Consider the following 27,790-nt stretch of genomic DNA (forward strand, 5'->3'; position numbering starts at 1 on the left):
AATAGTTTTAGATTTGCTTCAAAGTTTGATTCTTCTGCACAGAATCAAGTTTATCCACTATGGTGGTACTGCAGAAATTATTTCCTAACCTCACAACTTATAATTAATTAACATGTAGGACTAGGACTGCGAGCAAGATAATTGCCCAAGCCTACTGATATTCACACCGTATTTCAACGATTACTTGATTGAATTTGTATTAAGGTCTATTATATGCACAGAGGCTAATCGGGACGAGAGCTACAGCTTCTAGTGGAATTGAATTGAATTGTTTTTTGAAGTCCACTTTATGCACAGATAGGTTAATCGGGACTGGACCTACAGTTTAAAGTGGGATCCGAACCACTGTGCAATATGCCTCCACTGGGTATCGAACTCGAGAACCCTTATTACAAGTTGTCGACGTTGCCATTACGCCATAGGGGAAGCCCTTCTAGTGGAATCTGAATAACTTACTGAAATGTTACTGAAACTTACCTCCACTGGGATCGAACCTGGGACCCCTTGATATGAAGGCAGCATTCTATCGCTAGACCATGGGGGCTGGGAGGCCAATTTTAATATTTCCAATGTTTTAACATTTAGGAATTAGGTAGTTTGTGTACTCTTTCATTCTTTAACGTCGTATTTCTCCCTCTCGAATATTTGCAGTGAAGGCTTGTGTTGCTGGGATCCGAACCACTATGTGCCTCCACCGGATATCGAACCCGGGACCCCTTGATTACAAGGCGACGACGTTAAGAATGTATATAACGATGAAACCAATGAGAGAACATCTCTAACTCTCATGCAATTGCCGGTACTCCAACGAGGAACTAACACACAGAAAGGAAACATAACGCTTCCTTAGATTTTGAACGTCATCCTACTTACTCGTATAAAAACTCATTTGTCACACCTGTTAGACCTATTCCGAAAAATAGTGATACGATTTACAGAGGCTGCCAACAACAATGAAAGAACAATCTCACAGCCACTGAATACGTCCATCTACCAGCAGGCAGATGATTTCGTAGCAAGTTTGGTGACTCCTGATTGGCAAATTACTTAGTATCGAATGATCAGTGAGTGGCCCATTGATTTCAGAACACATCGTAATGAAGTAATTACGATTTAACGGAACTACAAAATGTACTTGAACATTGTACTTGCCCCAATGGAAGTTTCATAATGGAAAATGGAAATTTTACTTTTTAAGTTTTCTGTTGAAATGCGTCTACCGTGCTACGAAAATCTAGGGGGGCTACCGGGGGGGGGCTTCAGCTCCCCCTAGCCCCCTGTAGCGCCGTCCTTGCAGGGGACATCGATATCATAGACTTGTTAGCGAGGTATGGCCCACTTCTTAAAACTCATGTATTTTCATATATAATTTTTTACAGCTTGTCTGTTGCCTTAACCTTTCGTATCAGTTTTTACATTGATTCAAATTACACGTATGTATTTGCATATTTGCATGCATCAAATATACAGTAAACGTAGGCGTGAATTAATATTTTAGAGAGGAAGGCATTTCTTTTAAGAAAACGAGTAGGGGTGCACAACTGAAAGTTGTTAGTTACGACTGTTTTTTAACTTTCTATTTTTGTACTTTTGTTAAATTTATCGTGTAGTTATAACTGAGACATTGATCGAACTACAAATAAATGCATAATTAAGGTAGCGTGTGTTCTCCCGAAACGTTATATCATAAAACATGTTTAAATGCTTGTAACAACCGTGAACTACAAAAAGAATAATTAGACCTCTATTAAACGTATATCAACGTATTCTGGGAATGAAACACGGTACACTTTTTTTGTAACAAGACTATGTAAGCAGCAGTGGCGTTCCCAGGAATCTCAAAAAGGGGGGTTAAGTACACTTGTTTTAGCAGTCAGTCCTCATTTTGCCACCTTCCCCTGCTTTTGACGTTCGTTTTTTAGGAATACTGAGCTAACGGGCGGTTATGACTCCCATTACCCCTTGGGTACGCCACTGGTAAGCGGGTCATACGACCACAAGCGACAAAATATAATTCTGTCTCCTAACTTGTGTCATATTTTTCATATTTACGAGTATCAAACGTTCTAGTTTCTGAATAAAATAGGGATCCATGCGGGTGGAGAGCTTAACCCCATTAGTCCCCCCTTGAACGACACCGACACCTTTGTCTATCGGTGGTAGATTTTAATTACGAGAGTAAATTATATTAGCCACCTGTATAATACGCCAGCCAGTGACATCTGGTGTGGAGATCAGTAAAAATGACGAAAATATGAATATATTTATCTACAGAGTGATCACAAAGTCCCATTACCCCCTACATGACGTGTCCACATCGTCATAGATGGTCGCATTGTATTAATGTGAGATCATGGCAGAGGACAACTCGGAGGTAGTGTGACTATTCGTTATGATTTAGTCCAGAGTGTCTGTGTGTACACCATCGTTTTCATAACAGAGTATGATTCTCCTCAACATTGCTGGCGTATTGGCAGTAAATGCACGTCGAACAGCATCCTTAAGTTCGTCAACTGTCTCGTAACGTGTGGCAGAAATCTTCTGTTTAATGAACCCCCATAATGCATTGTCGCAAGATGACAGATCAGGACTTCGGGGTGGCCACCCCAAAGGCGCAGGCAAATGGACAGAACCACGTCCAATCCATGTATCAGGAAATACCTCATTGAGATATTCCCTCACGGCAATAGCATAATGGGCTGGTGCTCCATCTTGCTGGAACCATACACGACCGCGCAGTCCTTGTTCTTGCAGATCACGTGACATGGTGAGAAACGACATTTGATTCACAGCACCGTCAAAGAAATATGGACCCACCAAGTGGGTTGCAGACATTGCAGCCCAGATCATGACATGTGGTGGGTTGTGTTCAAGTTCTTCATAAAAATGTGGGTTTTCTTTACTCCAGAAATAAATGTTTCTCGCTTTTGCACTGCGATATATCGCACACTCTTCCGAGAAAAACACTTAACCCCTTGAAGGAAAAGTTGTAAAGACATCGAGCATTCGCCCACAAGCCTGATGACGTTTTTGCATGTCATTATCACTCAATTAGTTTACAAAGAAAGATTTAAATGCCTTTAACTTCAAATCCTTCTTCATATGTTTTTGTAATGTCGAGTATGGAACTCCCAAATTTCTGTGACCGCTTACGAATGGACTTTTTTGGCGAACGTTCGACAGACGCTGCAGCCTCCACACACGTTTCCAGTCGTGTTGATGGTCGTCCTGGGCGGGGTTTTTCTTTTATGCAACCAGTTGCAAAGAGCTTTTTCTCCCACCGTAAAATTGTTGGTTTTGGTGGGGAAGGTTTCTGAAACCTTACAGTAAAATCATGCTGAATATCTCTCATTGATTTTCCTGTATGGGGTCGTTCGTGAGCCCACGTGCTCATGACGATCCGTTCCTCCATGGTGTAAGTGGACTCATCAGCCATGATTTAGATGCAGATCCTGCAACAATAAGAAACAACAATTCATTAACATCTATGTAATACATAGGGGGTAAATGGGACTTTGTGCTCACTAACATCTATGTAATACATAGGGGGTAATGGGACTTTGTGATCACTCTGTACATTTACTTCGCTTCAGAAGTGGAATATTTGTTAATGCAGATCATGAGTCTTAGCATAACTCCTCTATGATATTATCAGTGTTAGACTAAATGACTAAGTTGTTGGGTTAAGCTTGATAGGTTTAGTTCTATTAGCATAAATAATACATTTGCAGTGTATTTATGCTAAGAGAACCAAACCTAAGAGATCTAACATAACAACGTAGACATCCCTTGTCTGACGTCAGAACACAAGGTTGCCTCGCGTTGTTCGATAAGGGAGACCCCCATTCAACAGCTCGCGACGTTTGCACCGCGAGACAACCTTCCGAAAGTGAGAGGAAATTCACGAGCTTCTTTACCGTACCCTTCACGAGGTGTAGAATAAATCATGGCGGCTTCCTTGTAAATCATATGTTTGAGTGTTTACGACGACTTCGGTTTCACATACAATCTTCAGAATGTTATTAAATATAATAAGAAAGAGATGCTTAGTGTCTTTGTGGGTAATGAGATCGTCGCCAAATGCAGACTTGTTTGTTCAGTTCCCAAAGGGACCGTTCCTTTTCCGTAGGGATATGGCAGGTCATAGTAAGTGGGCAAATATAAAGCATACAAAAGCACAAAAAGATGCCCAGAAATCGAAACTCTTTGAAAGACTAATAAGGTTCATGCGGGTCGCTATTCAAGGTGAGGTTCACTTATGTTTGTTTTTTTTGTGTAAAATTATGTAATTTTAATAGAACATTCATATTTAGTCTTGCCAACTTTAAAGAAAAAAATCCCGGTTTCTAAGATGATAGCAGGGTACTACTTGACTATACCGGAGACACCTATCAATGATTTATTTCGCAATTTTATACATTGCTAACGTACTATTCTGCATTGCGGAACATTTCTTTAGGTGAAATAATGAATTTCTAACGAAAAATACCTAAATTTTTTAAAAAAATTAAGAACATTTCACGAAATTTTTTCACCAAAAAAGTTGAATTTTTGACATAAAGAGTAATTATTAAACCATTGACGTTAGCCCAAAAATTCACGATAGCCCCACAAACCATCACGGGAACGAGGTATGTCTACTAGGTTAGGTTAGACCTGTTAGGTTAGGTTCCATTAGCACTCCTTTCGTTCGATTTAGCATACACGGACAACATCGGTTTTTCTCGATGACGTGCAGAAAGCAAATGGCGGCAGCAGCAATAGCGCGTCGGGAATAGATTTTCGTAGAAAACCACATGCATTTGCATTAAAATGGATCAAAACTACATCAACAACGCTACAGAAAATGATTTGCGTAAGTACTTTCTCCTGTAAATTTGAAGAAATCCGTCTCCGGTATAGTAAAGTGTTACCGATGGCAGAAGTGTTTGGAATCCGGAAAAGCAAATGATACTGGGAATTTTGACTTTTATGGCACTTAATCTTAACTGACATGACCATCATATTATGTATAATGAGAAACTGATGGTGGTAAGGTAAGACTATCAAAGCTGGGAATTGTCTGTAACTCCTTTATTCTGTAATTGTTAACATTCGTACTTAGTTATTCTGCATTGCGAAAGATTGTTTAACAAGGGATTTCGCTTTTTTTAACAAAATTATTATCTATTGTCGACATATCGAGTAATTATTGTTCGTTTTTTTCTCGCTTTGGGCAATATAGTGAAAAAACTGTGTGTTTGGAAACACTTACTGGGGATTACGTCATCAGATGCTCGCAACATCCGGTTCAAGTACATGGATGGAAATTCAAGCAACAGCTTTCGTGCATCAGACGGACATGATTATAGAAAAATACATGATTTAGTGGCCAAATACATTGTAAAATGCGAGAAAACACTTCTACGACATTCCGAAATTACACAGAAACTCAATTCCGTAAGTACTTTATCCTGTAAATTTGAAGCAATCCGATTCCCGGCTTTGATAGTTTTACCCACGAAAGCTTGTCCTCTATGTCCTTCCACTACGTGAATCAAATGTTGCATGCGTTCGATGATGTAACTCCCGGTAAGCGTTTCCAACCACACCGTTGTTCTCCAAGAACATTACAATTTTAACTATGTTTGCCTAACCTAACCTTGCCATGCATGGTTCGTGGGGCTATTTATGAATGGTTCGTGAGGCTATCCATGCATGGTTCGTGGGGCTATTTATGAATGGTTCGTGGGGTTTTCGAACCTGGAAAAAAAAAATACAAAATCAGTAGCATGAAAGTAGGTATTTTTCGATGAAGAAGTTGCAACACTGCATAACCACTGATCATCGACAACACTAGTCAAGATATCTCCGCCATATTGCATGTATCGCAAGTGAAAACAAACAAACAAGAATTACTCGATATTTCGAAAATTGTGATTATTTGCGTGAAAAAAACGAAATGGCACCTTCAACAATCCTTAGGAATGCAGAATACGTAAGTACCAATGTGAAAAAGAAGAAAATATAGGAATTTCAGACGTTTCGGGGATACTTAACATTTAATCTGATGATTTTTAGAGAAAGATTCACAACCTGTCAAACCTGTGTATGTGTAATTTCATCGCTGGAAAAAAAAAAACTGCTCAAAAGTACAGGGTGCCTGGGGCCCTTGACCAACTGTTCCCCCGCAAGAATTATGTCAAATTCAAATTTTAATTGAGTGATTTCAATGTTTTAAGTACCGGTAGTATAAAGTATGGGAGCGATTTTACAATACAGGGAATTTCTCCATTTTGTTTGAAATTCGGCATACTCACTAATTTTGGCCCCCTAATCACGAATCTGCAGTCAAAATTTGGCGCTCACACGTGGAAATAGCAAAATAATCGAAATTAAGTTCTTATTTCCACACCCTCGATTTCCGAATTTCCCGCCGGTTCCGGGCTCCGCCCCTGGGGTAATCGACCTACCGCCCCCAACCGCTATCGCGGCCCCGCCTCCGCTCCGCTTCGCTCCGCTCCGGCTTCCCGCCTATATCTATAGACTCCCTGTTAAGGGCATGTTAGAAAGTGGCCGATTCACCTGCCCCCAAATAAGCGCCAAATTTATACGTGAGCGCCAAATTTTAAGTGCAGATTCGTGATTAGGAGACCCAAATTAGTAAGTAACCGAAAATTCAAACAAATTGGAGAAATTCCCTGTATTGTTAAATTATACCAAAGTATGTTTCAAGGTGCAGAAATAACCAAGATATTTGATCCCAAAGTATGGCCTACATAAGTAAGAGGCCTTCTATCTGTGACTACTTTCACAGTTTTTATTAGTAAAAACCAGTTGTATGCACACTCAAATAGCTTTAAAATCCTGCCCCTGTGGCAGAGTGGTTAGCACATCATGCTACGATGCCAGGGGTCCCGGGTTCGAATCCTGACCTGGGCATGGATGGTTGCGAGTGTCCATTCATCAATTTCATCATATCATCACTCATCCTTATCTTTGCAAATTAGCCAAAAGTGGCACAAGAAGCGATGTAAAATAAAGCAATTGAATCAATCAATCAAATAGCTTGAAAAAAATTGAAAAAAAAAAGCATAATGATAACACCCTCCAAACTTAACACTCCTAACCATAGTTTCATAAGTTTTCAGTCTTCCAGATTTGATTTGCTTATTTTAGGATACGTTTTGGCCGATGCAATTTATCATGCTTTGATTTCAGTTTACTTCTGTTAACACATACTGCTAAGTTTTCGTGATTACTTAAGATTTTGTTCAATGTATGCTTTCATAGTTAGGTTAGGCAGGCAAGGTTTAGTTCTCTTAGCATTAAAATAAAGTCCCTAAATGCATTCTACTAAGGTTCCGATTTACTTCTACATTAATTCCCACTAGTGTATGATACTTACAGTCGCTTGTCAACAGAAAATACATTGTCCGTAGGAAGTGGTCATGCTTGCGTAAGGTAATTTTTAAGTTGTTTTTTCAACATAAATAACTTTTTTCGAAATCCAAACAGTGCTCATTACTTTAAGGAAGGTTCAAATTCTACGATAATTAGTCTTCCTGCTAGGAGAAGTAGAAAAAAAGAATCATAAAGCAATTGAAACCGTTACCTACATTTTAATATATTTATTGTAAATTTATTGATTTCCATCATTAATGTGTTGTGTTCATGAAGTGGTAGGATCATTATCTCTGCCGTTTTTTTTTTATTATTATTATTATTGTCATATTGGGTGCTATATTCACTTGCGCGAAACCTTTGGGCTGGACTGTTTCAAGCCAATGTAACAGACATACTTTACTTCACCATAATACATCTCCGCGAGCTAAAACCAACAGGAAACTTTCATAAACCATGCAAAATTGTTTACTTTGTAGTGCAGGTACAGAGTATCATGGGTGCCAAAGTATTTCCTGCATGTTCCCTAGACACAAGTAAGAACCCTTTTTTTTTTTTTTTTTTACCAAAATATCAAAATCCAGGGATCAGTGTTCCTGTTTGTGAATATGGAACCTTCCCATTCCATCTCGTTGTAATCAGAGACAGAAAATAGACGACGACATGGTAATGAGTGTAAAGTGTTTTTTTTCATGAAAATTCCCATTTCTAGTCCTGTCGAAATCTCTGTGTAAAATGGAAGAGATTGGCATATTGTAACTGCATTCCGTTTATAATTACAGTCTACAATTAACTTTAATCAAATTCATCCTACTTTTATACTTTTCGTGTGCAATAATCAAAGGTTCAATATTATTATTATGTTACTATAGTGGAGATTTTTAACTCGGGAGAGGTCGCGCCCATTTCACAACTTAATGCGGTCGCGGTGGATCACTGTGACCCGCAATTATAAACTTTTCTATTTTTAACTTGTAAATATTTTTCTTTGTTTTGTTCTTCGGATATTATTTTTTAACCTATTTGACAAATTAATAAATATAAATAAATATATATATATATATATATAAATTTGTTTCCTGAGTTTTTTATTTCTAATGTTATTTGGAATTACATATTGAATAATTGTAACATTTCTGTGATTGTCTCAAGTAATCACTAAAGAGCTTTAGAAAAAAACAAAGAATTACAATTTTTTGAATAGTAATACAATCATTAAATATGTACAGTACATTTTCATGTGAAATACCTTATAATTTGCTTCTTTCCAAACAGTCATCACAGGTGATTTTTTCATGTTTCCCACAGATTGGCACCTGACAAAGGGGGCAGCATTGGGAAGTCTTATTGCCAGTTCTCGGACATTTTCCACATTTTCTTTTACTTTTACTTGAAGTTCCTTGTTCCTGGTCATCACTAAGAGAGGGTTGAACATGGTCTTTCAAAAGTTCAAGGATGTCAGTTCTCAGTTTTCTGCTGAGATTTGGAATTTCCAGACGAGACCTTATCTCTGTTTTCTTCTTTCCTGTCAATGTCACTTCCAATATCGCTCTTGTCACTCTAACTCTTGGCCTTCTTCGTCTTCTGACACCACTTCGTTCAGCATACGACGAATTCGATCTATAGCTTTTGGATCCATCACACCGAAATTCAAACAATGCACGATGCAACAATGCCACGCTACTGCAACAAACTGAGCATTGACTATTTGCGCAAACGTTAACGGTCGCTGCGGGTCACTGTGACCCACACACACCCTTTCCTGCCGACACCTGCACGCAACCTAAAGATTGTCTGCAGGGGGTTAAAGAACAACAGAAGGTAGGAAGCTACTACAAGCACCAATCGCTTATTGCGGACCCTAACGGAATTGTAAAGAAAGAAAACTTAGGTGCGGGTCATGGTGACCTGCACGACCTCTCCCGGGTTAAATGGCTTACACATGTGGTCCATACAAATCAACCTTTTTTAACATTTATTGAATACGCCCAGTGTAAGAGTGTAAAAAAGTGCAAATAAATAGATATTGTTTTCCTTTTTTCAGAAGGTGGAAGTGCAGATCCTCAAAAGAATTCACAATTAGCACAAGTCGTAGACCAAGCCAAAAAGCAAAACATGCCAGCTGCCACAATACAGAACACATTGAAAAATGCACAGGTCAGTAACAAAAGTGAACTTACCAAAAGAATCCCATGTGCCTGTATATTTTATGTGGTTGAAGTTTTTGCAGTGCAATGCTTTCAAAACATGAATGATAAGCATTTTTTTTTGTTTGTTTGTTTGTTATGAGTAGTAAATTATAAGTATTCCCATGTAGCTGATCAGTGGCACATTTGATCATCCTTTGTAGACTGACTGTATGAAATTTTAACTGTAACTCTAAGTTAAATGGGTTAGGTGCAATTGGCAAAAGAAAGTAAAAATTTTTTTAAAAAAAAATCTTATTTTGTTGGGGAAGAAATCCATTAAAAAATACAACTTTTTTGCAACTTTATTTTAAATGTATCTAATTTCAGATAGTGTTGTGTGTGCCCCTGTGTACACACACACATATTCATGCTCATACATGTTTTCTTCTGATAATTTGCATGTCACTTGTTTTGTTTTTCTACAATTAGACTGTGCAATTGACAGTCATGTTATTCTAAATATTCTCTTTTCAGAATGCAAAAACTGCTGCAAAACCATATGTCCTAGAAATAAAAGGCCCGGGAGGTTCCATAATCCTTGTTGATATTCTAACTGAAAACGTGGCAAAAACCAAAAATGAGCTAACTAGTATGTTGAAGAAATTAAGGTACTAATATCTTTTCTTATTTTGGCTATTTTATGTCACTTTCCCACCTCATTTCAATTTCAATTTTCCTTTATAAAAGGGCTAGGTTCAGCCTGTGACTGTTCTGCCACCTAACCCCAATGGATACATATACTACATACTGAATGTTTGTATAAATAACAAACAGGAAGAAACAATAAAGAAGACACAAAAAGAACAAATACAAAAGTGAGAACAAAGGCTCATTGCCGCAAAGAGGATCAATGAAGAGTTATTGACACAGATGATGTAGCAAAACATGTCTTCCCCATATTTTGAACCCAGTGTCTCTGGCTTCATAGTACCACCGATACCAAAAGTGATGTTTGAAATTGTAACAATTAAAGGTTGTTAAAAATGTTGATTAATATTAGTGGGCAAGTATTTCATTTCAATTAAGATATTAAAAAACGACATAAGAACATAAAAATACCTGTTATATAATGACAAATTCCATTTTTTTTTTTTTTTTTTTTTTTGCATAATATTTGTACCAAATCTATTGAAACTTTAAATTTTGCACAACTTCTAGGATAATTAGACTGTATAAAAGTGTTCTGCAACATTTTTACATACCCTCTAGAGTCCTGCCGGAAGAGGATTTCCCTTGAGTAGCAAATAGGTTGCATGGACGTACAGAAGCAAGACCTTCTGTGGTCAAGCAAATAATGCTCGAACAGGAAAAACAAACAGTATACAATTGGAGCCCAGTAGTGCACGTGTAACTGTCATTTGTCTGTGCTAGTGGGCCCTCAAATATGAATTGTGAAGTAAAAGAGACACTGAAATTGAAACTTAAGTGAACAGTCATCATATCCCATTAAAATGAGGTTTTGTCTGTCTTACCAATACACAGTGATATATGGAAATGAAATGGATGATTGTGGACTGAATCTACCAATGTGGATATTTTACACATGTGTGTACAATTATTATCACATTAAAATGATATTCCATTGTATGCGCTTGAGTGTAGCACACACTCGAGGGTGGGATTCTCGAAACAAGTACAAGTGAATGCAGTACAATACCGTGAACGATCAAGTATCGGCGGGGATCAGTAAATAAAATCCAACCGAGTCTGGTTAACTGGTAAAACCTAAATAAAATTGCACTTGATAATCTGGCCTCTGTAACAAGGATATTATTTGTGTTAAAAAGGGAATTAAATGTAGTTGGGACAAAATTGTAAACAGTGCATTATATGCAATAGTAGAGGGATGCATAAGTGTTACCAAGCAAATCGTCCATCACAATATCTCTGTTTATGCAATATGAGTTCCTAGAATTGAAACAAGCTGCTGACAACCTCTGAACCAGCATACATAAAAGTCCGTTCCTAAAGAAACATGCATGGGAAAATTTAATGAAAATGAAATAGCATTGATGTAGTGTTTATATATGCAAAAAGTTAAATATTAACCATGTTTCGTCGTTTGAGAACTAGAGGGACATAACTTCAATTTATCAAATTTACAGGAAAGAGGAAATAATGTATTCTTAAGAGTGCTTGAAAAATCTTCTTCAGAGCTAGGTGCCAGGAAACCACCTACTAGCAATTGTTCCTACTATAAGAAGCTGAGCCGGCCCCCGTGGCGGAGTGGTTATCACATCACGCTACAATGCCGGGGGTCCGGGTTTTGAATTCTGGACTGGACATGGATGTTTGTGAGTGTTTATTCATCATATCATCACTTATCCCCATCATCGCAAATTAGCCAAAAGTGGCACAAAAAGCAAAGTAAAAATAAAGGAAATCAATCAAAAATCATTCAGTCTATAAGAAGCTGAGCATCACCGTATTCAAAACATCGCTAAATCATGTGAGAAAGTGGGAATGGGGTTGGAGGACAAAGAGTAAGAAATTGTTACTGATTCTATGGAATGTTCACAACATTGATAAAAAAATCAGTTGCTAAATATGTTGATAAAAAAAAAAACATTTGCTAACTTACGCCGTACTGCAATTTGAACTTAGAATCTTCAAAATTTCGTACAAGCAAACTTAAAAAAAAAACTGACAATATTACAGCAAAAGATCACAGTCGCTAAGCTGAAATTTTTAGTCGACTTGGCGGCCGGGATTTTTCGAGCCCTGCTTAAGAATTCGTCTGGCTTTCAAAAATAGTCAGTAAATTGGGGATACGAGACTCCACCTTACCACTAAGGATTAGAAGTGGATATACAGAAGGTTGATCCGTCTATGTGTGTCCGATTTTGACGTCCCACCTACTTTAGGAAAAACCACGGGACCACCAGCGGTTGCCCTCGATGTGAGCACCACGGGTCCTGGCAATAGCCCTGCACCATAAGTTCCATTGTAGGAGGCTCCGTTGAAGTACAGGAATGGGAATCTTGAGCCACTCCTCCTGGCAGGATTTCCAGAGGCCACGGACAGTGGTGACACGATGAGATGCAAGTGCTCTTTTCAATAGGCCAAACCCATAAAAATCCACGGAACTGGCATCAGGTGACTTCACTGGTATGTCCTGGAAGGGAATAGCCTGGATGCCGGTGTCTGCCGCCATTTGTTGCAGAAATCTCTGTGTCGAACGAGATGTATCTTGCCGTCATAGCAGCATCCCGCGACAACCAGAAATCTCTTCGCGAAACTTGCTTTACACCAATGGATGAAGTCAGGACGGGTTTTTGCGCCTCGTGGGGTGTACGTTACGGCTCGAATTTTGCCACAATCATATAGATAAGTCCATGCTTCATCGAGTGTGGCAACAGACTTCCGCTTTTCCCAGGATAGATGGCGTTCGTAGAGGCGCCTGCTGTGAGTCTCTCTCTCCCTCCGATGGGCTGCAGTGAGGAAGTGTCCACGACTTTTAAACACCATCCGGAGCTTTAATTTGTCACAGTTGACTGTGCCACGTGCACTCGTCTTGCCATCACACGTTGCGTAGGAGGGTTTTCCTGTAGGGCCCTTCGGTGCAACTTCCGAGCTAAAGGTGGAGTCACCGCAGTACAGGGTCGCTTTCTACTCCCCTTTGTGGGTGAACGAAGTGCTGGAACATCGTGGTGTTTATGTCGATTAATTATGTTCTTGATGGTCATTAACCCCAATGCACATCCATTTTCCCCGTACTGTTTTTGAATTTGTGTCACCGAAAACTTAGGGTGGAAAAGTGCTACGACGTAGCCTTCCCAAAATCGGTTCACTTTGGGAGCCATGGTGCACACACCACACACACACGAACTTGGCACGATACTAGAGGCCTTTGGCTTTCTTCTGCTGTTTGAATCATTCAGATCGGTAGATTCTGTGAGCAGGGGTGAAGGTTTAAATTCGGGCACATATAGACAGATCAACCTTCTGTATGTCAATCTTACTCCAAATAGAGCTATTCAGAGGAGTTTGTTTAAACAAAACTGAAAGCCGCATTTACGTTCCTCTGGTTCTCATATGACGGTTATGATTAAATAACGTTAAAGTTTTTGTCTCAGCTTCCATTTGTACAATTTATTCAAGACTAAAAAGAATGTTCAGTGGAATCTCAATTTTATGTTTTTCGGAGGACTAATGTAAAAATACTTAAAATATAAAATCTGGGAGAATTGTACATTTTGTTGCATTGGCACCGTGAAGATGGAATGTATAATGCAGGAATGTAAATTTGGGGTTACACTGTATTTTGAAAACCTGAAAAAAATTTTCCAGTCATATGTTTTTCTTTTTTTCTTTGTTTTACTCTTGTAATTTTGTGTAATTCTTTCAGAAGCTAATCAGTATGAAACTGGCATGATGCACTGTTTCGGTGCAGTAAGTCATTTAATTGTTGTGGTTTATATGTTTAACATGTTTAATTCTAGTGGCAAATTTGCTGATGGAGGCGCGATGCATCTGTTTGATCACAAAGGAGTAATCAATGTGGTACCAGCTGAAAATGCAACAATAGAACATGCGTTAGAGCATGCAATAGAGGCTGATGCAGAAGACGTTCACGAAGTAGAAGATTCTGATGAACAGAAAATATTTCAGGTAGGACAATTTGCTCCCGAGTAGTGTCTTAGTGTCTTAGAGGGTAACTGTTAAAAAGATTGGATACATTAAACTCTAAGAGAATCTTTTTGAATTAGAGAAAGATGGCAATTGCTGGTGCTTTTTTTATCACTTTCAGCGTATGAAATATGTGCATTGTGAAATTGTACAAATGGAACAAATTGTACAAATTTAATGATTCTTGGAGGGGTCCATGTACATGCTTGTTTTTTAACTGCTACGCAGTCACGACTTTTTGACCTATTGCGCTCATTTTGGTCTCAATCGGCAGCTAATGAACCAGATTTTCACTCTATAGTGGAACCACAAGGAAAGAAACCTGCGCAGACCCCATCGCGCTGGCGGGTGGGGGAAAAAGACAGCGAGAAGGAGACTTCAGCCCGGCTCACGTTAGTGTTGCCAGACCTATTGATTTCTCGGGAGATTTCCTTAATAAACTATTGGTATGGAACCTCCAACGGCTTGCTCAAAAACACATTTTCTGCTCATCTTACTTGAACATGGAGGGGAGAGGTAGAGTGGAACACCACTCAGCCATGAAAAGTGGTTTGAACTGTGAAATTATGCCAAACGATACTCAATTGTGCTAGGACATTATTATTATTCTATTACTATTACTATTTTTAGATGGTTGTATTTTATCCCATCCGAAAATCTATTTCTATTTTAGTTATTTTACGTCGCTTTTGTGCCTCTACGGGTAAGTACGTCAATATGGATGAATGAAAAACTGATGAAATGGATGGAGTAACACAAACAGAATGAAACGTCCTTGCCTTACTAGGTAGAAACACTGACTTCGTAGCGTGGGCAAATTATTTTATACATGTATGTGTGTGTGTGTGTAACTATTATATATTAAATGCAGCAACATAGAGGCAGCATAACTGACGAATAAAGCATGTGAGTGTTAATAACAAGAAATTTGCTAGAGAACGAAGCGGCATAGTTAAATTACAAAGGAAATAATGCACCCCCTCCCCCGTAGTTGCTTGAAAATACTTAATATTCTATCCTTAATATACTATTCTATACTTAATTTTCTACAAAATTATATATCGGGCCCGACCCTGTGGCCGAGTGGTTAGCACATCGCGCTGTGACGCCAAGGGTCCCGGGTTCGAATCCCGGTTGGGTATGGTTGTTTGTGAATGTAATTTTCATCCATTTCATCATTTCATCACTCATCCCCATCTTCGCAAATTAGCCAAGAGGCACAAAACGCGAAGTAAAATAAACTAAATCAATCAATCAATATATCGGCATGGACGTCCAGAAGGAAGTGCAAGGATGGTCGCCACCCCCTCCCCTTCTGGAAAATGAATGTTGACGTAAAAGTACCTATTATTTCAGATGTATGAGTTGATTTCAGTTGCAGTAATTTACATCCATTATTATAATAGGGATGTAGGAACGTGATAATTTCAAACTCAGGTAGTGTTTTCTGAGAGGGCAACATTATTACGGGGTAATATGCCTCGTTTACCCGCCTGATAAAAATATATTGTTTCCCCCTCGCTGGAAAAAATCTTCAGACATCCCCTTGCCCCCCCCCCCCCCCCCCCCAGTGTGCACGCCTATGCCGCCACCAGAAGGTCGTTCATCCGCTACTTTTAGATCATCGGATTTTGTAGCAGATCTTCTGGTTTCCAAAGGAACAATCTCCCGATTTTTTTAAGTCTGACCTGGCAACACTGCACCGAGCACCGATAACGGCAGGGAAGATGCGCGAACGCTTTTGAGGGAAGGTTTTTTTCCTTGTGGTCGAGCTATAGTACATTTGCTAGCCATTGGAGGTTGCTGTTTTCCTATACAGGAATTAGTCTCACCTTCTCTGCAACAGCCTTTGTAATATCGCAGCTATAATTTTTATGAAGGAGACATATTTCGGTGTCTTACGACTCGAAAATGCCCGATAGTCGGAAGAAAATTCTACTGATTGCTGATTCTCTGTTTCCCAGCCACCAGCTGCAAATGCAAGCAGTGTAACTTTATACTTTCTGTACTTGTGTCCGTCATGGAGAAGTCCTTGCAATATTTCCATATTAAATTGTTCTCAGTTGTTGTGTACTTCGCATAATGCTCACCTTTATATTTAAGCCTTTGATATTCTTCTCTTTTTTTTAATAAAATACTGGGACAAATGGAAAGGATTTTTACTCCTGCCACCCACCCCCCCTTCCCCTCCCACCTTGTCATGCCATTGTGAGCTGATACAATTTTGGCCCTATACCAGTTCGCTATACTGATAGACTTTACCGATTTCCACCAATATTGATACTTTGAAATGGAAACAGTGTAAAGTACTTGAAGCAAGTCTTTCACACACACTTCAACGAAACATCCTAGTATTTATCTTTATCCAAATCTACTTACAGTTTGTTAAATTCAAAGAAAACTCTGACGTAACTATATATAATTTCAATATATTTTTCACTTATTGATCTACTGTGTTTTGTTTTTCGTTGCTATGCTCAAAATATGTATAGAAATTTATACATCGCAATTTCACATTATCAATAGTTATTTATACATCTTATTAATTCAACAACGTTTTGGAACATAACAAAATAGTAATTGATAACTACATAAATATTATAATGCATGTTAAACACAAAATTAAACAATAAATAATAAATGAAATAAATGAACATCTTTGGGTCAGTCACAATACGCACCCCTTCCGGGTGAAAATTTTTGACTTATTTAAGTTCTGTAAATATCGAAAATTTTACATTTAGTTACAAACTTGTGAACATTGCATTTTTAAATTACATCATAAATTACTTTTTTTTTCAAACAATATTAATTCAGTTCACTATGAACTCCGTGAATCAAACTTGACTGACATATTCTTCATTTTGTTTTAGTTGCATGAATTCAGTACATTAAATGAATAAACAATATTATTGACTATGCAAATATCCAACATTTTTCATTGTAGAAGTGTCCGTAGTTACCTTAACTTAACTACATTCAAGAATTATTTAAGCAAATTTAAGCAACTCTGTTTTCCTGTCGGCTGAACAATTAAACTTCTTTACATTAGACAAATTTTGCTTATTTACAGATTTCTTCCCATCTAGAGACATAAGTTCCACATAATTGTTCTTAATATTTTTAACTAAGTAAGGACCTAACCATAAATCCAGAAATTTGTGAATTTTCTTATTAAGGAAGCTGCTCTTCTCGTGGTTTTTAACAAGAACAATATCGTTGACTGTGATTGTGATACTCCTTCCATCCTCTTTCTTCGTTTTGGTTATAGCCCTTTTCTTCATTCTTGTTTTTGCCATTAGACATTTATTCTGCCATGTCACGTTCTCCAGTTCAGATGGCCAATTAATTTGATGAAATACTGTATTCTTGACATTATCATGAAGAAACAATTCATTCGGCGTAAATCCTGTAACCTCAGATACCGAACTGTTTAAAAGTCCAATAATTACACTTAAGTGTTTAAACCACTGCTGATGATTATCCTTTGTGTATAGTCTTAGTAGCCTGATTATTTCCTTATTGTATCGCTCAATTGGGTTGGCGAAAGGTGAATACCCTGATGTTGTAACATGTTTTATTCCATTCGATTCTACAAAACTCTTCCACTCAGCTGATCGAAATTGAGATCCATTGTCAGACAAAATTACTTTAGAAAGTGGATAGTGATAAAAATATTGAAGTTGGAACTTATTTATAATTTCCTTGGTTGTAGCTTTTCTCAAAGGGTAGGCCATTATAAATATCGACATAACGTCCACGATTGTTATAATAAAGCTATAACCTTGTGATTTCGGTAAAGGTCCAATAAGGTCTATAGAAAGCATACTGTGAGGGGTTGTAGTATGTACATGCAAAATTTCTTTATCAATTTTTAAGACTGCCTGCTTAGTCTTTGCACATGTTAAGCAGTTTCTGAGATATTCCTTAATAGTATCTTTCATTTTTGGCCAATAAAAATAATCTTTGCATTTATTATGAACCTTAAAATATCCAAAATGTCCTTGCTTATCGTGAAGTCAATGTAGAATTTTAGGTACCAACTCCCTTGGAACTACCAGTTTCCACTTATCGTCTGGAAAGTGCTTGAGAAACAGAAGACCGTCATGGAATGTGTAAATCTCTTTGGATCCTTTCGGAGTATTGCCTTCCTTTAAATGCCATATAATTTCAGAACAGCATTGATCCAGTCTTTGACTCTCCTTCCAAAAGTCAACTGTGTCTTCATCAACAATATCTAAATTCAAATAATTAATGTATAATTCATTGATGAGAGGAACGCCTGTAGATAAATCAGGATACCTACTAAGAGTATCGGCAGCTTGGTTAGAAGTTCCAGGTATAGGATGCACGGAATAATCAAATCCTTGTAGTTTTAAGGACCATCTGTTTAGTCTCTGATTTAATGACTTCGCAGACTCCAGCCATGATAATGATTTGTGCTCAGTATACAAATGAACTTTTGTTCCAGCAACATATATATAAAATTTTTCAAAAGCAAAAAGAATTGCCAAACATTCGATCTCGTGCGTACTGTAAGTCACCTCATTACCACGAAGTACTCTACTTGCATATTGTATAATCTTGAGATCCTCTCCTGAAGTGTCGCCATTTTGCCATAAAACCGCACCGATCCCCTTCTTCGAGCCATCTACATTTATGTTGAAAGGTTTTGAAAAATCAGGTTGTGCTAAACCCTCGGGAGATATAACTAACTCACGTAACTTCTCAAATGCCTTTGAATGCAATTCCTTCCACATCCAAGGAACATCAGATTTCAGAAGTTCATAAAGTGGCTGAGCAGTTTCTGCAAATTTATTTATAAATTTTCGTCTCCAGTTGACCAAGCCAAGGAATTTACGAAGAGCTCTTTTGTTATTAGGTGTCGGAAAATTTATTATTGCAGAATTCTTGCTTGGATCAACTTTAATTTGGCTTCCAGAAACTATATGGCCAAGAAAAGAAATTTCCTTACATGAAAATTTGCACTTCGAAAACTTAATTGACATATTAGCCTCCTTGAGTTTCTGAATAACAGCTTCTATATGCCGTAAATGTTCCTGCCAAGTTTTACTGAAGATCAAGAGGTCATCCAAGTAGCAAACAACATAATCATTAAATTCCCTTGTGAATATCTTATTCATTCTGTCTTGGAAAACAGAAACTGCAGATTTTATACCAAAAGGAAGATATCGAAAGAGATACTGCCTTCCACGATATGAGAAAGCAGTATAAATATATGAATCAGGACTTAACGGGATCTGAAAATATCCACAAGATAAGTCAATAGAAGAAAAATAGTGCGCTCCCAAAAAGCGTTGCAACATTTCATTGATTGGCTCCACTCTAACTTGCGGACTAATAACATGCTTATTTAAATTCCTAAAATCCACAACTGGCCTCTACAGACCCCCTGTTTCGGGACTATGTGCAAAGGATTTAAATATGGCGAAGATTCTTGGTAAATTATGCCCCAACTTTCCCATTTGGCAAGTTCTTCTTCCAAAGGTTTTCTTCTAGAAATCGGAATGGGATATGGTGCAGTAGATACAGGTATTTCTGTGTCCAATTGTATCTTATATACGTCTACATTTGCATGTCTTGGTCTATCGGAAAATTGGTTATGATACTTCCATAAAAGTGAAAGTAAATCTTGTTTTTGTACCTCATTTATGTCGTTAATTTCAAAAACTTTATTGTAAATATCGCTCTTAGAAGGTATGTATTCGATATCTGATACAGGCACATAATTTAACAATCCACAACACTTCAATTTATTTGCTTCGGATTCAGGTTCATTCTTAATCGTAGAGCTACAATATTCATCACATTTAGAGTGTAACAAATTAGAATCTTCATTATTTAATGAAGCACAAATTTCCTTACCTGAAGAACTTACTAAACTTATGTGCTGTGACCTGAGATCTACTATAGCCTTATACTTTCGTAAGAATGGAACTCCCAAAATAACATCAGCGTTAAGTTCCTTTATAATAAAGAATTCCATAGGAAAATATTCATCATCAATTTGAAGGCTTATCGTTTTGCAACCAGCAATCTTGCACTTTTTACTTCCAACAAATCCAGACAATCTAATATCTTCAACCTTGTCTAATCTAAGATTACCAATCAATGATGTTATTTTGCACCAAACTTCGTAATTTAAAACATTTGCTTGACTTCCAGAGTCTATTATACAAGTAATAGGTAATTTACACATGAGCCCATGTATAATTGGAACTTCCGTTACAGGAATAGGAACACCATCCTCATTAAAAGTCCAGTCGGGTTCGTCGTCGAACAGAAAGTTTATTTCAAACGTTTTGAAAGATGAACTCGCATTATTTACAACATTAATATGATCTTCTTCACTAACACTATCATCAATTGAACGTTGCCTCTTAACAGGACAGCAGAGCGATTGAGGCACTTCCTTCTGCGCAACTAATTTAAAGATGCAGAGTTAGGAATTTGTTGCTGTATCGATCCTTGTACTTGATCTATTCGCGAAGTATTTTGTTCACGATTTGCCATTCTTGTAGAATCAGAATTAATTTGTGATACCAAACTTGCTGCTTCAGGTTGAGAATGTAATGAATTTGAATTTGCAGGAAAACGCTGATATGGTTTTGTATTATTATTAGCACTGCGATTTTCATTCATGTAATAGAATCGCGATTGATTGAGCAAATTTTCATCATTAAATTGTCCTGTAGGTGAACGAGAATTATTTTGCCTGTAATTATTTCGGAATTGTCCTCCGTTTCTAGATCTGAAGCTATTATAATTGTTACGTGCAGTAAAATTTCCATGATGTCCATAATTATTCGAGGTTCGCCTAAAATTGTTGAAATATCGACCTCGAAGATTGTTTCCCAGCCTATTTTCGTAACCTTGATTGATAACAGCATCGGTTTCTAACTCACTACTAGTTGGAGTCTGAGTACAAACACTAGTGGTCTTCGAACGTCAAACGTTAACTTGCCGCACATTTAACTTGCCTCTATTTTGTTCAGAGTTCTTAAAAATCTTTGGAATATTTTCACGTTCGTTGTCTTCATTAGGAAGAACAACAAGACCCTTTCTACTAAATTTTATTACATCTAATCTTCTTAACATGCTAGTCAGTTGATCTACTGAACGAATTTCGTGACAAGTAATGTGATTGGCAATATTATCAGGTAATTGGCTAAGTATTAATTGCACAACATCTATATCTTGAGGATTTTCAACCAAATTACAATAACTAGAGTGAGTTTTTAAAGCAAAAGTCTCTAAACTGCCATGTACACTGGGATCGTATTTGTGATTCCTCAATACGGAGAGTTGTGATTGGATAACTTCCGAAGAAGCAAACTGATTAATGAATTCTTGTACAAACTGATCAAAAGAATTAAAATAATATTTATGAGTCCGAAACCAATAACCAGCTCTCCCAATGAAGCATTGTTGAATACTTTGCAGTTTCATATCTGTTGGCACTCCTACAACATTTAATATGTTATCCAGCTGTTCAATATATTCTCTCGCTGATTGTTGCTCTATCTTTCCCGAGAACTTAGGCAATAGAGATAATTCACTTAATTTTAAACGTCCACTTCTTGCATTTCCTTCTCCATTGCATGTATTTCTAATTATAGGATGATCACTTCTTCCCCTCGAACTATACGGCTGATTATAACAAATATGATTTGCTCCGTTTAACCCTGTGTTACCATAATTATGCAATCTAGAACCATTTACAGACGACTGATGATCATCGTGATTGTTCGAAACTGAACATGGTATACACTTGCATCACGATAAATATTACTAACACAATCATTTTGTGGGTTAGGTTCTGGTATTTGTGGGTTAAAATCACACCACATACAAGGAGACTTAACGCTTTGATCCAGATGACAATGTGCATTATTATGTACCTAGTCTTACCATAAATACTGTCCCAAAGTTGTAAGTAAATAGACACAAAATGGTGAGAGATATTGTAATATCAGAATAACATGAGGTGCATGGATGCATTATGAACCAAAATCACAAATAATTATTCGAAATGGCCACCTTTAGCACTGACACACTTCTGAAGTCTTCGTGGCCACGCATCAATTGAATTACGCAACACATCGACTGGAAAATGAGCAACTGCCTTCAGAAGAGACCGACCGCTTTAAACTTTCAATATTGGGATGTCTGTTCTTCCAAGCCATCTCCTGAAGCTTGGACCACAATTTGTAGTCCAAAGGGTATAGGTCCAGACTTGCAGAAGGCCAATCTTAAGTGGAAATGAAGTCTGGAACATTTGCTATGAGGGCACGCTCCATTTCTGTGAAAAAGGGGTAAAAACATCAGCCAAAGTGTACCAGCACACAGTGCTCGAAGAACGATGCAAGAATCTTACCGACACCATCTTCCATGGAGAGAACTGGAGCTTCCAGCAGGACTCAGCCCCAGCACACAAAGCACTCACCACCCAGCAGTGGTTGGAGGCAAATGTTCCTGACTTCATTTCCACGTCAGATTGGCCCTCTGCCAGTCCAGACTTAAACCCTTTGGACTACAAATTGTGGTCCAAGCTTCAAGAGATGGCTTGCAAGAAGAGACATCCCAATATTGACAGTTTAAAGCGGTCTCTTCAGAAGGCAGCTGCGGAGTTTCCACTTGATGTGTTGCGTAATTCCATTGATGAGTGGCCACGAAGACTTCAGAAGTGTGTCAGTGCTAAAGGTGGCCATTTCGAATAATTATTTGTGATTTTGGTTCATAATGCATCCATGCACCTCATGTTATTCTGATATTACAATATCTCTCACCATTTTGTGTCTATTTACTTACAACTTTGGGACAGTATTTATGGTAAGACTAGGTACATTACTAACATTGTCATTATTCTTAGTAAACACAGAACTAGAAGTAGGATGTGCATTTGTACCAAACAGTTGATAGCAAGCATCAGTGTAGTTATATTTCTCAGCACCTAACTCTCGTTTTGGGAATAGACCTTCTGCGTCGTCACTTCGAAATTTCTTTACGGAAGTTTCGTCAGAGCTAGATCTTACAGATTTATTATACTTGTGCTTCCAACGGACATGTTTACGAGCACGAGTGTTAGTAACATTCTTCTTACCGGAAACTTTCTTAGAAGAATCATCTGATACATCACTAGACGAAGTACTGAGTCCAATATCACACTGGGTTCTTCCATTTCGACATGTATTAGATTCTGTATTATCCACAACAATTGATTTTGTTCTACTATTACTATTTGTAACAACAGAATTACGAGCAGAGGAATTATGTGCAAGGGCTACGCTACCTTCATCATTATCGTTATAATTATCTTTGACTGTTAAATCCTTGCCATCAGTTTGAAGCTTTTTGATATTTTGTTCTATACCTTCAATATGGGAATTAAACTGTTGGAACTTTTCTGTACAATGAGAAATATGCTTATGTACATCAGCATTAACATCGCTTTTACTTTCTAAAATAGTGACTCTAGATATAAGATCAACTATATTAGCAGAGCAGTCATTGCAATTTGAATTGAGATTATCTAAACGTTGGTCATAATCAAGAACGTGTTCTTTCAATGATAATTGCACATTTTCAAATTCAGATAGTTTGACATCAACATTACGACATTTATTATCAAACACAGATTCAAGACGTGTAGTTGATTGTAAACACGCTGTACTAACCGAATCTATTTTGTCCTTAAATTCAGACATTAAAATATTAAGCCGATTGTTAACATGACTAATATCATGATTAACAGCTTCAAATTTGACATCAAGCTGTGAAGATAACTGTGTATGTGCACTAGATAATTCAGCTTGTTTTAAAGATATAACGTCAAGTTTAACCTGAATATTTTCATTAGACAGATTTAATTCTGATCTAAGTTCCTGATTAGACTGTTGAGTTCTTGATTAGACTGTTTAAATTCCTGATTAGACTGTTCAAACTGAGTCTTAAGTTCCTGATTAGACTGTTCAAACTGAGTCTTAAGTTCCTGATTAGACTGTTCAAACTGAGTCTTAAGTTCCTGATTAGACTGTTCAAACTGAGCCTTAAGTTCCTGATTAGACTGTTTGAGTTCTTGATTAGACTGTTTAAATTCCTGATTAGACTGTTCAAACTGAGTCTTAAGTTCCTGATTAGAACTTACAACAGCTAATTGTATGCTTCTAATGCTGTTTAGTATGTCATTTAAATTAGGATTTATACTTTCCAAATACACCGGCAATTGGTAAGGATCGTAACTGGAATCACATTTGTTACAACAGTATTTTTCCTTAGTGGTGGAATAAATTGTCCAATGTGTGACGGAAAGCTTCAAACATGAAATATGATACCACGAACGGCAATCAAAACATTGCACATACCTCAGGTCATTATCGAGCTTATCACAACACGTCACTCCTTCAATCTTACCTGACTGTACATCACAAATATCACCATCGTGAGAATTACTACTATTTAAGTAGGTTCCTTCATATGCAACATTAGATTTTAGCCTACGTGAATGTCTAGGCTTCGTTTCCTTAGATTTATCTGCCATGATTGCACAGAATAATAATAAACATAAATAAAATATTTAGGGTCGCCAATTTTGCCTTCGCAACATGTTAAACAAATTTAAACTCGAAGACAAAATAAAATTTTAAAAGTCTATAACTACCATTGTGCAAACTTCTCACCACGCAGCAGAAGATTGTCCTTTTTTTTCAATCCTGGCTGTAGGCGCCAAATTATTGAAGCAAGTCTTTCACACACACTTCAACGAAACATCCTAGTATTTATCTTTATCCAAATCTACTTACAGTTTGTTAAATTCAAAGAAAACTCGGACGTAACTATATATAATTTCAATATATTTTTCACTTATTGATCTACTGTGTTTTGTTTTTCGGTGCTATGCTCAAAATATGTATAGAAATTTATACATCGCAATTTCACATTATCAATAGTTATTTATACATCTTATTAATTCAACAACGTTTTGGAACATAACAAAATAGTAATTGATAACAACATAAATATCATAATGCATGTTAAACACAAAATTAAACAATAAATAATAAATGAAATAAATGAACATCTTTGGGTCAGTCACATACTTCAGAGACATGGGAGCTTCGATGAAGAAATGTGCGTAAATATCAGAACGTGGAACTTTGTAGAAGAATAAATATAGCTGTATTATTGTATGACAAAGAAGTTCATTGCAAATAGTGACATCATGAGAAATTTCTCTAGTGTTACGAAGACTGAATACACACAAATGTAACTACATAAGATTTTTGCAGTGATGGAGAATATTGCAAAGCCAAAGCAAGACAATTAATGGATAAAGTGAGTAGTTGTAATGATAAAGATAGGCCCTTGGACTAAATAGTTCAGTGTAGGAAATGAGAGACGTATTTTCATTTAGGATGCACCAATTTGCCAACATCCAGAGGTTTGCAAGAATTGCAAATCGGGTAGTGTTAGTTTTAATATGGATGTACTTTGTAGTTGGTTCCAGAAATGGAAGAAGGAAGGAAAGAAGATAGGAATGAATTAATAAAGAAGATGGAAGAAGGAAGGAAAGAAGATAGGAATGAATTAATAAAGATGCTGGAAGAAGGAAGGAAAGAAGATAGGAATGAATTAATATCTTGGAACTATAGTATATTAGTCTACTTCATTTTTGCTTTAAAATAGTCATAATTGTACATGATATAATTATTTTATCATAGTTTAATCATAGTACCATTTGTCACAACAATGCTGTCAGCAAAATTAGTAAAAATTTTGCATAATTTCAATGATATTTTCACCTGATGAACACCCAACATAATCTCGGACAAACATTTTTTGCATAACGTTCACTCTAATTTCAGCAACTTTTGAGGCTGTAAACAAGATTCTGTAAAATTTGAAACACTGGCTAGAGTAGAGATGTATACATTTTTAAAAAGTGTTACAGTATTAGGTAGCTTTAATTTTGATGTATCACTTATATTTCTACTACATTCCAGATTGTTTCGAAGAAGTTTATGTTGACATATTTGTGCCCTATATCCATTCTCCTCTATTACAGTTCTTATGTGATGCCAAATACCTTCAGAGAGTGAGAAAGAAATTGGAGGACTTAGGATATAATATCAAGTATGCAGAAGTGGACTATTTACCCCATAGGAGGGTTGTGCTTAGTGACAGTGACCTTGAAAGTGTGAGTCAATTGTATGATAAATTTGAAAGCCATGGTGAAGTGGTGAAATTGCACGACAATATTGCATAATGTTTTAGTTTGTTAAAATGTACAAGAATGAAAACAATTAGAAAGTATTTGTACAAGAGTGTATTTCTTCCAGTCCTTCCAAAGTTCTGTTCTGTTATAGTGGAAGTTCGTGGATTGACTGCGAAGAGCAACAATGCATGTCTTCATAACACAGGGAGGCTACTCAATGGTAATTCCTTGAATTCCAGGAATGATGTATGAATTCTACTTGAATTTTTCTCCGTAGACGTGAAAAATTACAACTTTTATTAATCCAAATCCTATTCAAATTATACATGCATTTATAAATGCCCTGAGGCAAGTTTTTCAAAGTTTCATTTTTATCTAGGAAGGCAACGAAGGCTGTGTGAAAACTATAACAATTCTCTCAATCCGTTTACTTTGTTACTGTCCTTTCCAGAACAATCTGACAGATGAAAGATTATTGCAAGATATCTTGAGGTTGATAGGTAAATTTGAGTTTGACAATTAACAATTTTTTGTAGATTAGTACATCTCATAACATCTGTGACTTTTGTTTGTAGATGTATTTTGAGTCTGATTATGTGAAATTGTAAACAGTGGCGCAACCATAGTGAAGCATTGCACTCCCAACCTTGGACGGAAATGAGTTGTAGGGGAACAAGGGGAGACAAACATTGACAGCAAAGTGAACCTGCAGGGGGCAATTACCACCCACAACTTCACATTTTATGCAAATAAAAATACTTTTGTAAAATTTTCTTGCTCGATTCACTCTCAATATATGGTTGTTTTCTGTAATGTATTGTTTTGTAAATTACCAGACAGGGAAATAAGACTTGTCTTAATTGATTTTGTTTCAAATACATGAACAATTGTTTTGAGGATAGAGAGCATGCACATTTGAGAGACAATTTATGTAATTTTTGCTGTTGGTTAATTGTGAGGAGATGGATGAATTGGTTGTGTAATGTATGTAAATAATATATATTGTATATAATATGTATTAAAGAAACTTCCAATATGTACACAATTTAGTATCCACGTCACTCCATGTTTCATAGATGTGAAACATACATCATGCATGAAAGTTATACATGTTAATATAAAAAAGAATTATATTTGGAATGCATTTATCAAGCATTTTCTGTCTCAAAAGTAGTTTGTGTGCTCGATTTCCATTATTAATGTGAAATTGAATGTGTTGAAAAAATAACTCAAATCATTTGTTCGAACACAAATGCTTTAGCACCAACTTCTCCCCCCTTTTTGCATAATTTACGAGGATAATAATGTGTACTACTACTAATACTACTAATAATAATAATAACAGTGTTGGTCC

At 36.9% G+C, this 27,790-nt stretch overlaps 1 protein-coding gene across 1 annotated transcript; it reads left to right on the forward strand.

Moving 5' to 3' along the window:
* Positions 1-3,874: 3,874 nt before the first annotated feature.
* LOC145998465 (translational activator of cytochrome c oxidase 1) lies at positions 3,875-26,809 on the forward strand. Its single transcript, XM_083134876.1, has 5 exons — positions 3,875-4,245; positions 9,428-9,540; positions 10,047-10,180; positions 14,015-14,183; positions 26,287-26,809. The coding sequence occupies exons 1-5, from the start codon at positions 4,017-4,019 to the stop codon at positions 26,485-26,487; spliced, it is 846 nt and encodes a 281-aa protein (XP_082991002.1). The 5' UTR covers positions 3,875-4,016; the 3' UTR covers positions 26,488-26,809.
* Positions 26,810-27,790: the final 981 nt, after the last annotated feature.

The sequence above is a fragment of the Lepisma saccharinum genome, chromosome 14, assembly GCF_977018435.1.
Source record: "Lepisma saccharinum chromosome 14, izLepSacc3.1, whole genome shotgun sequence".
NCBI classification, from domain to species: Eukaryota; Metazoa; Arthropoda; class Insecta; order Zygentoma; family Lepismatidae; genus Lepisma; species Lepisma saccharinum.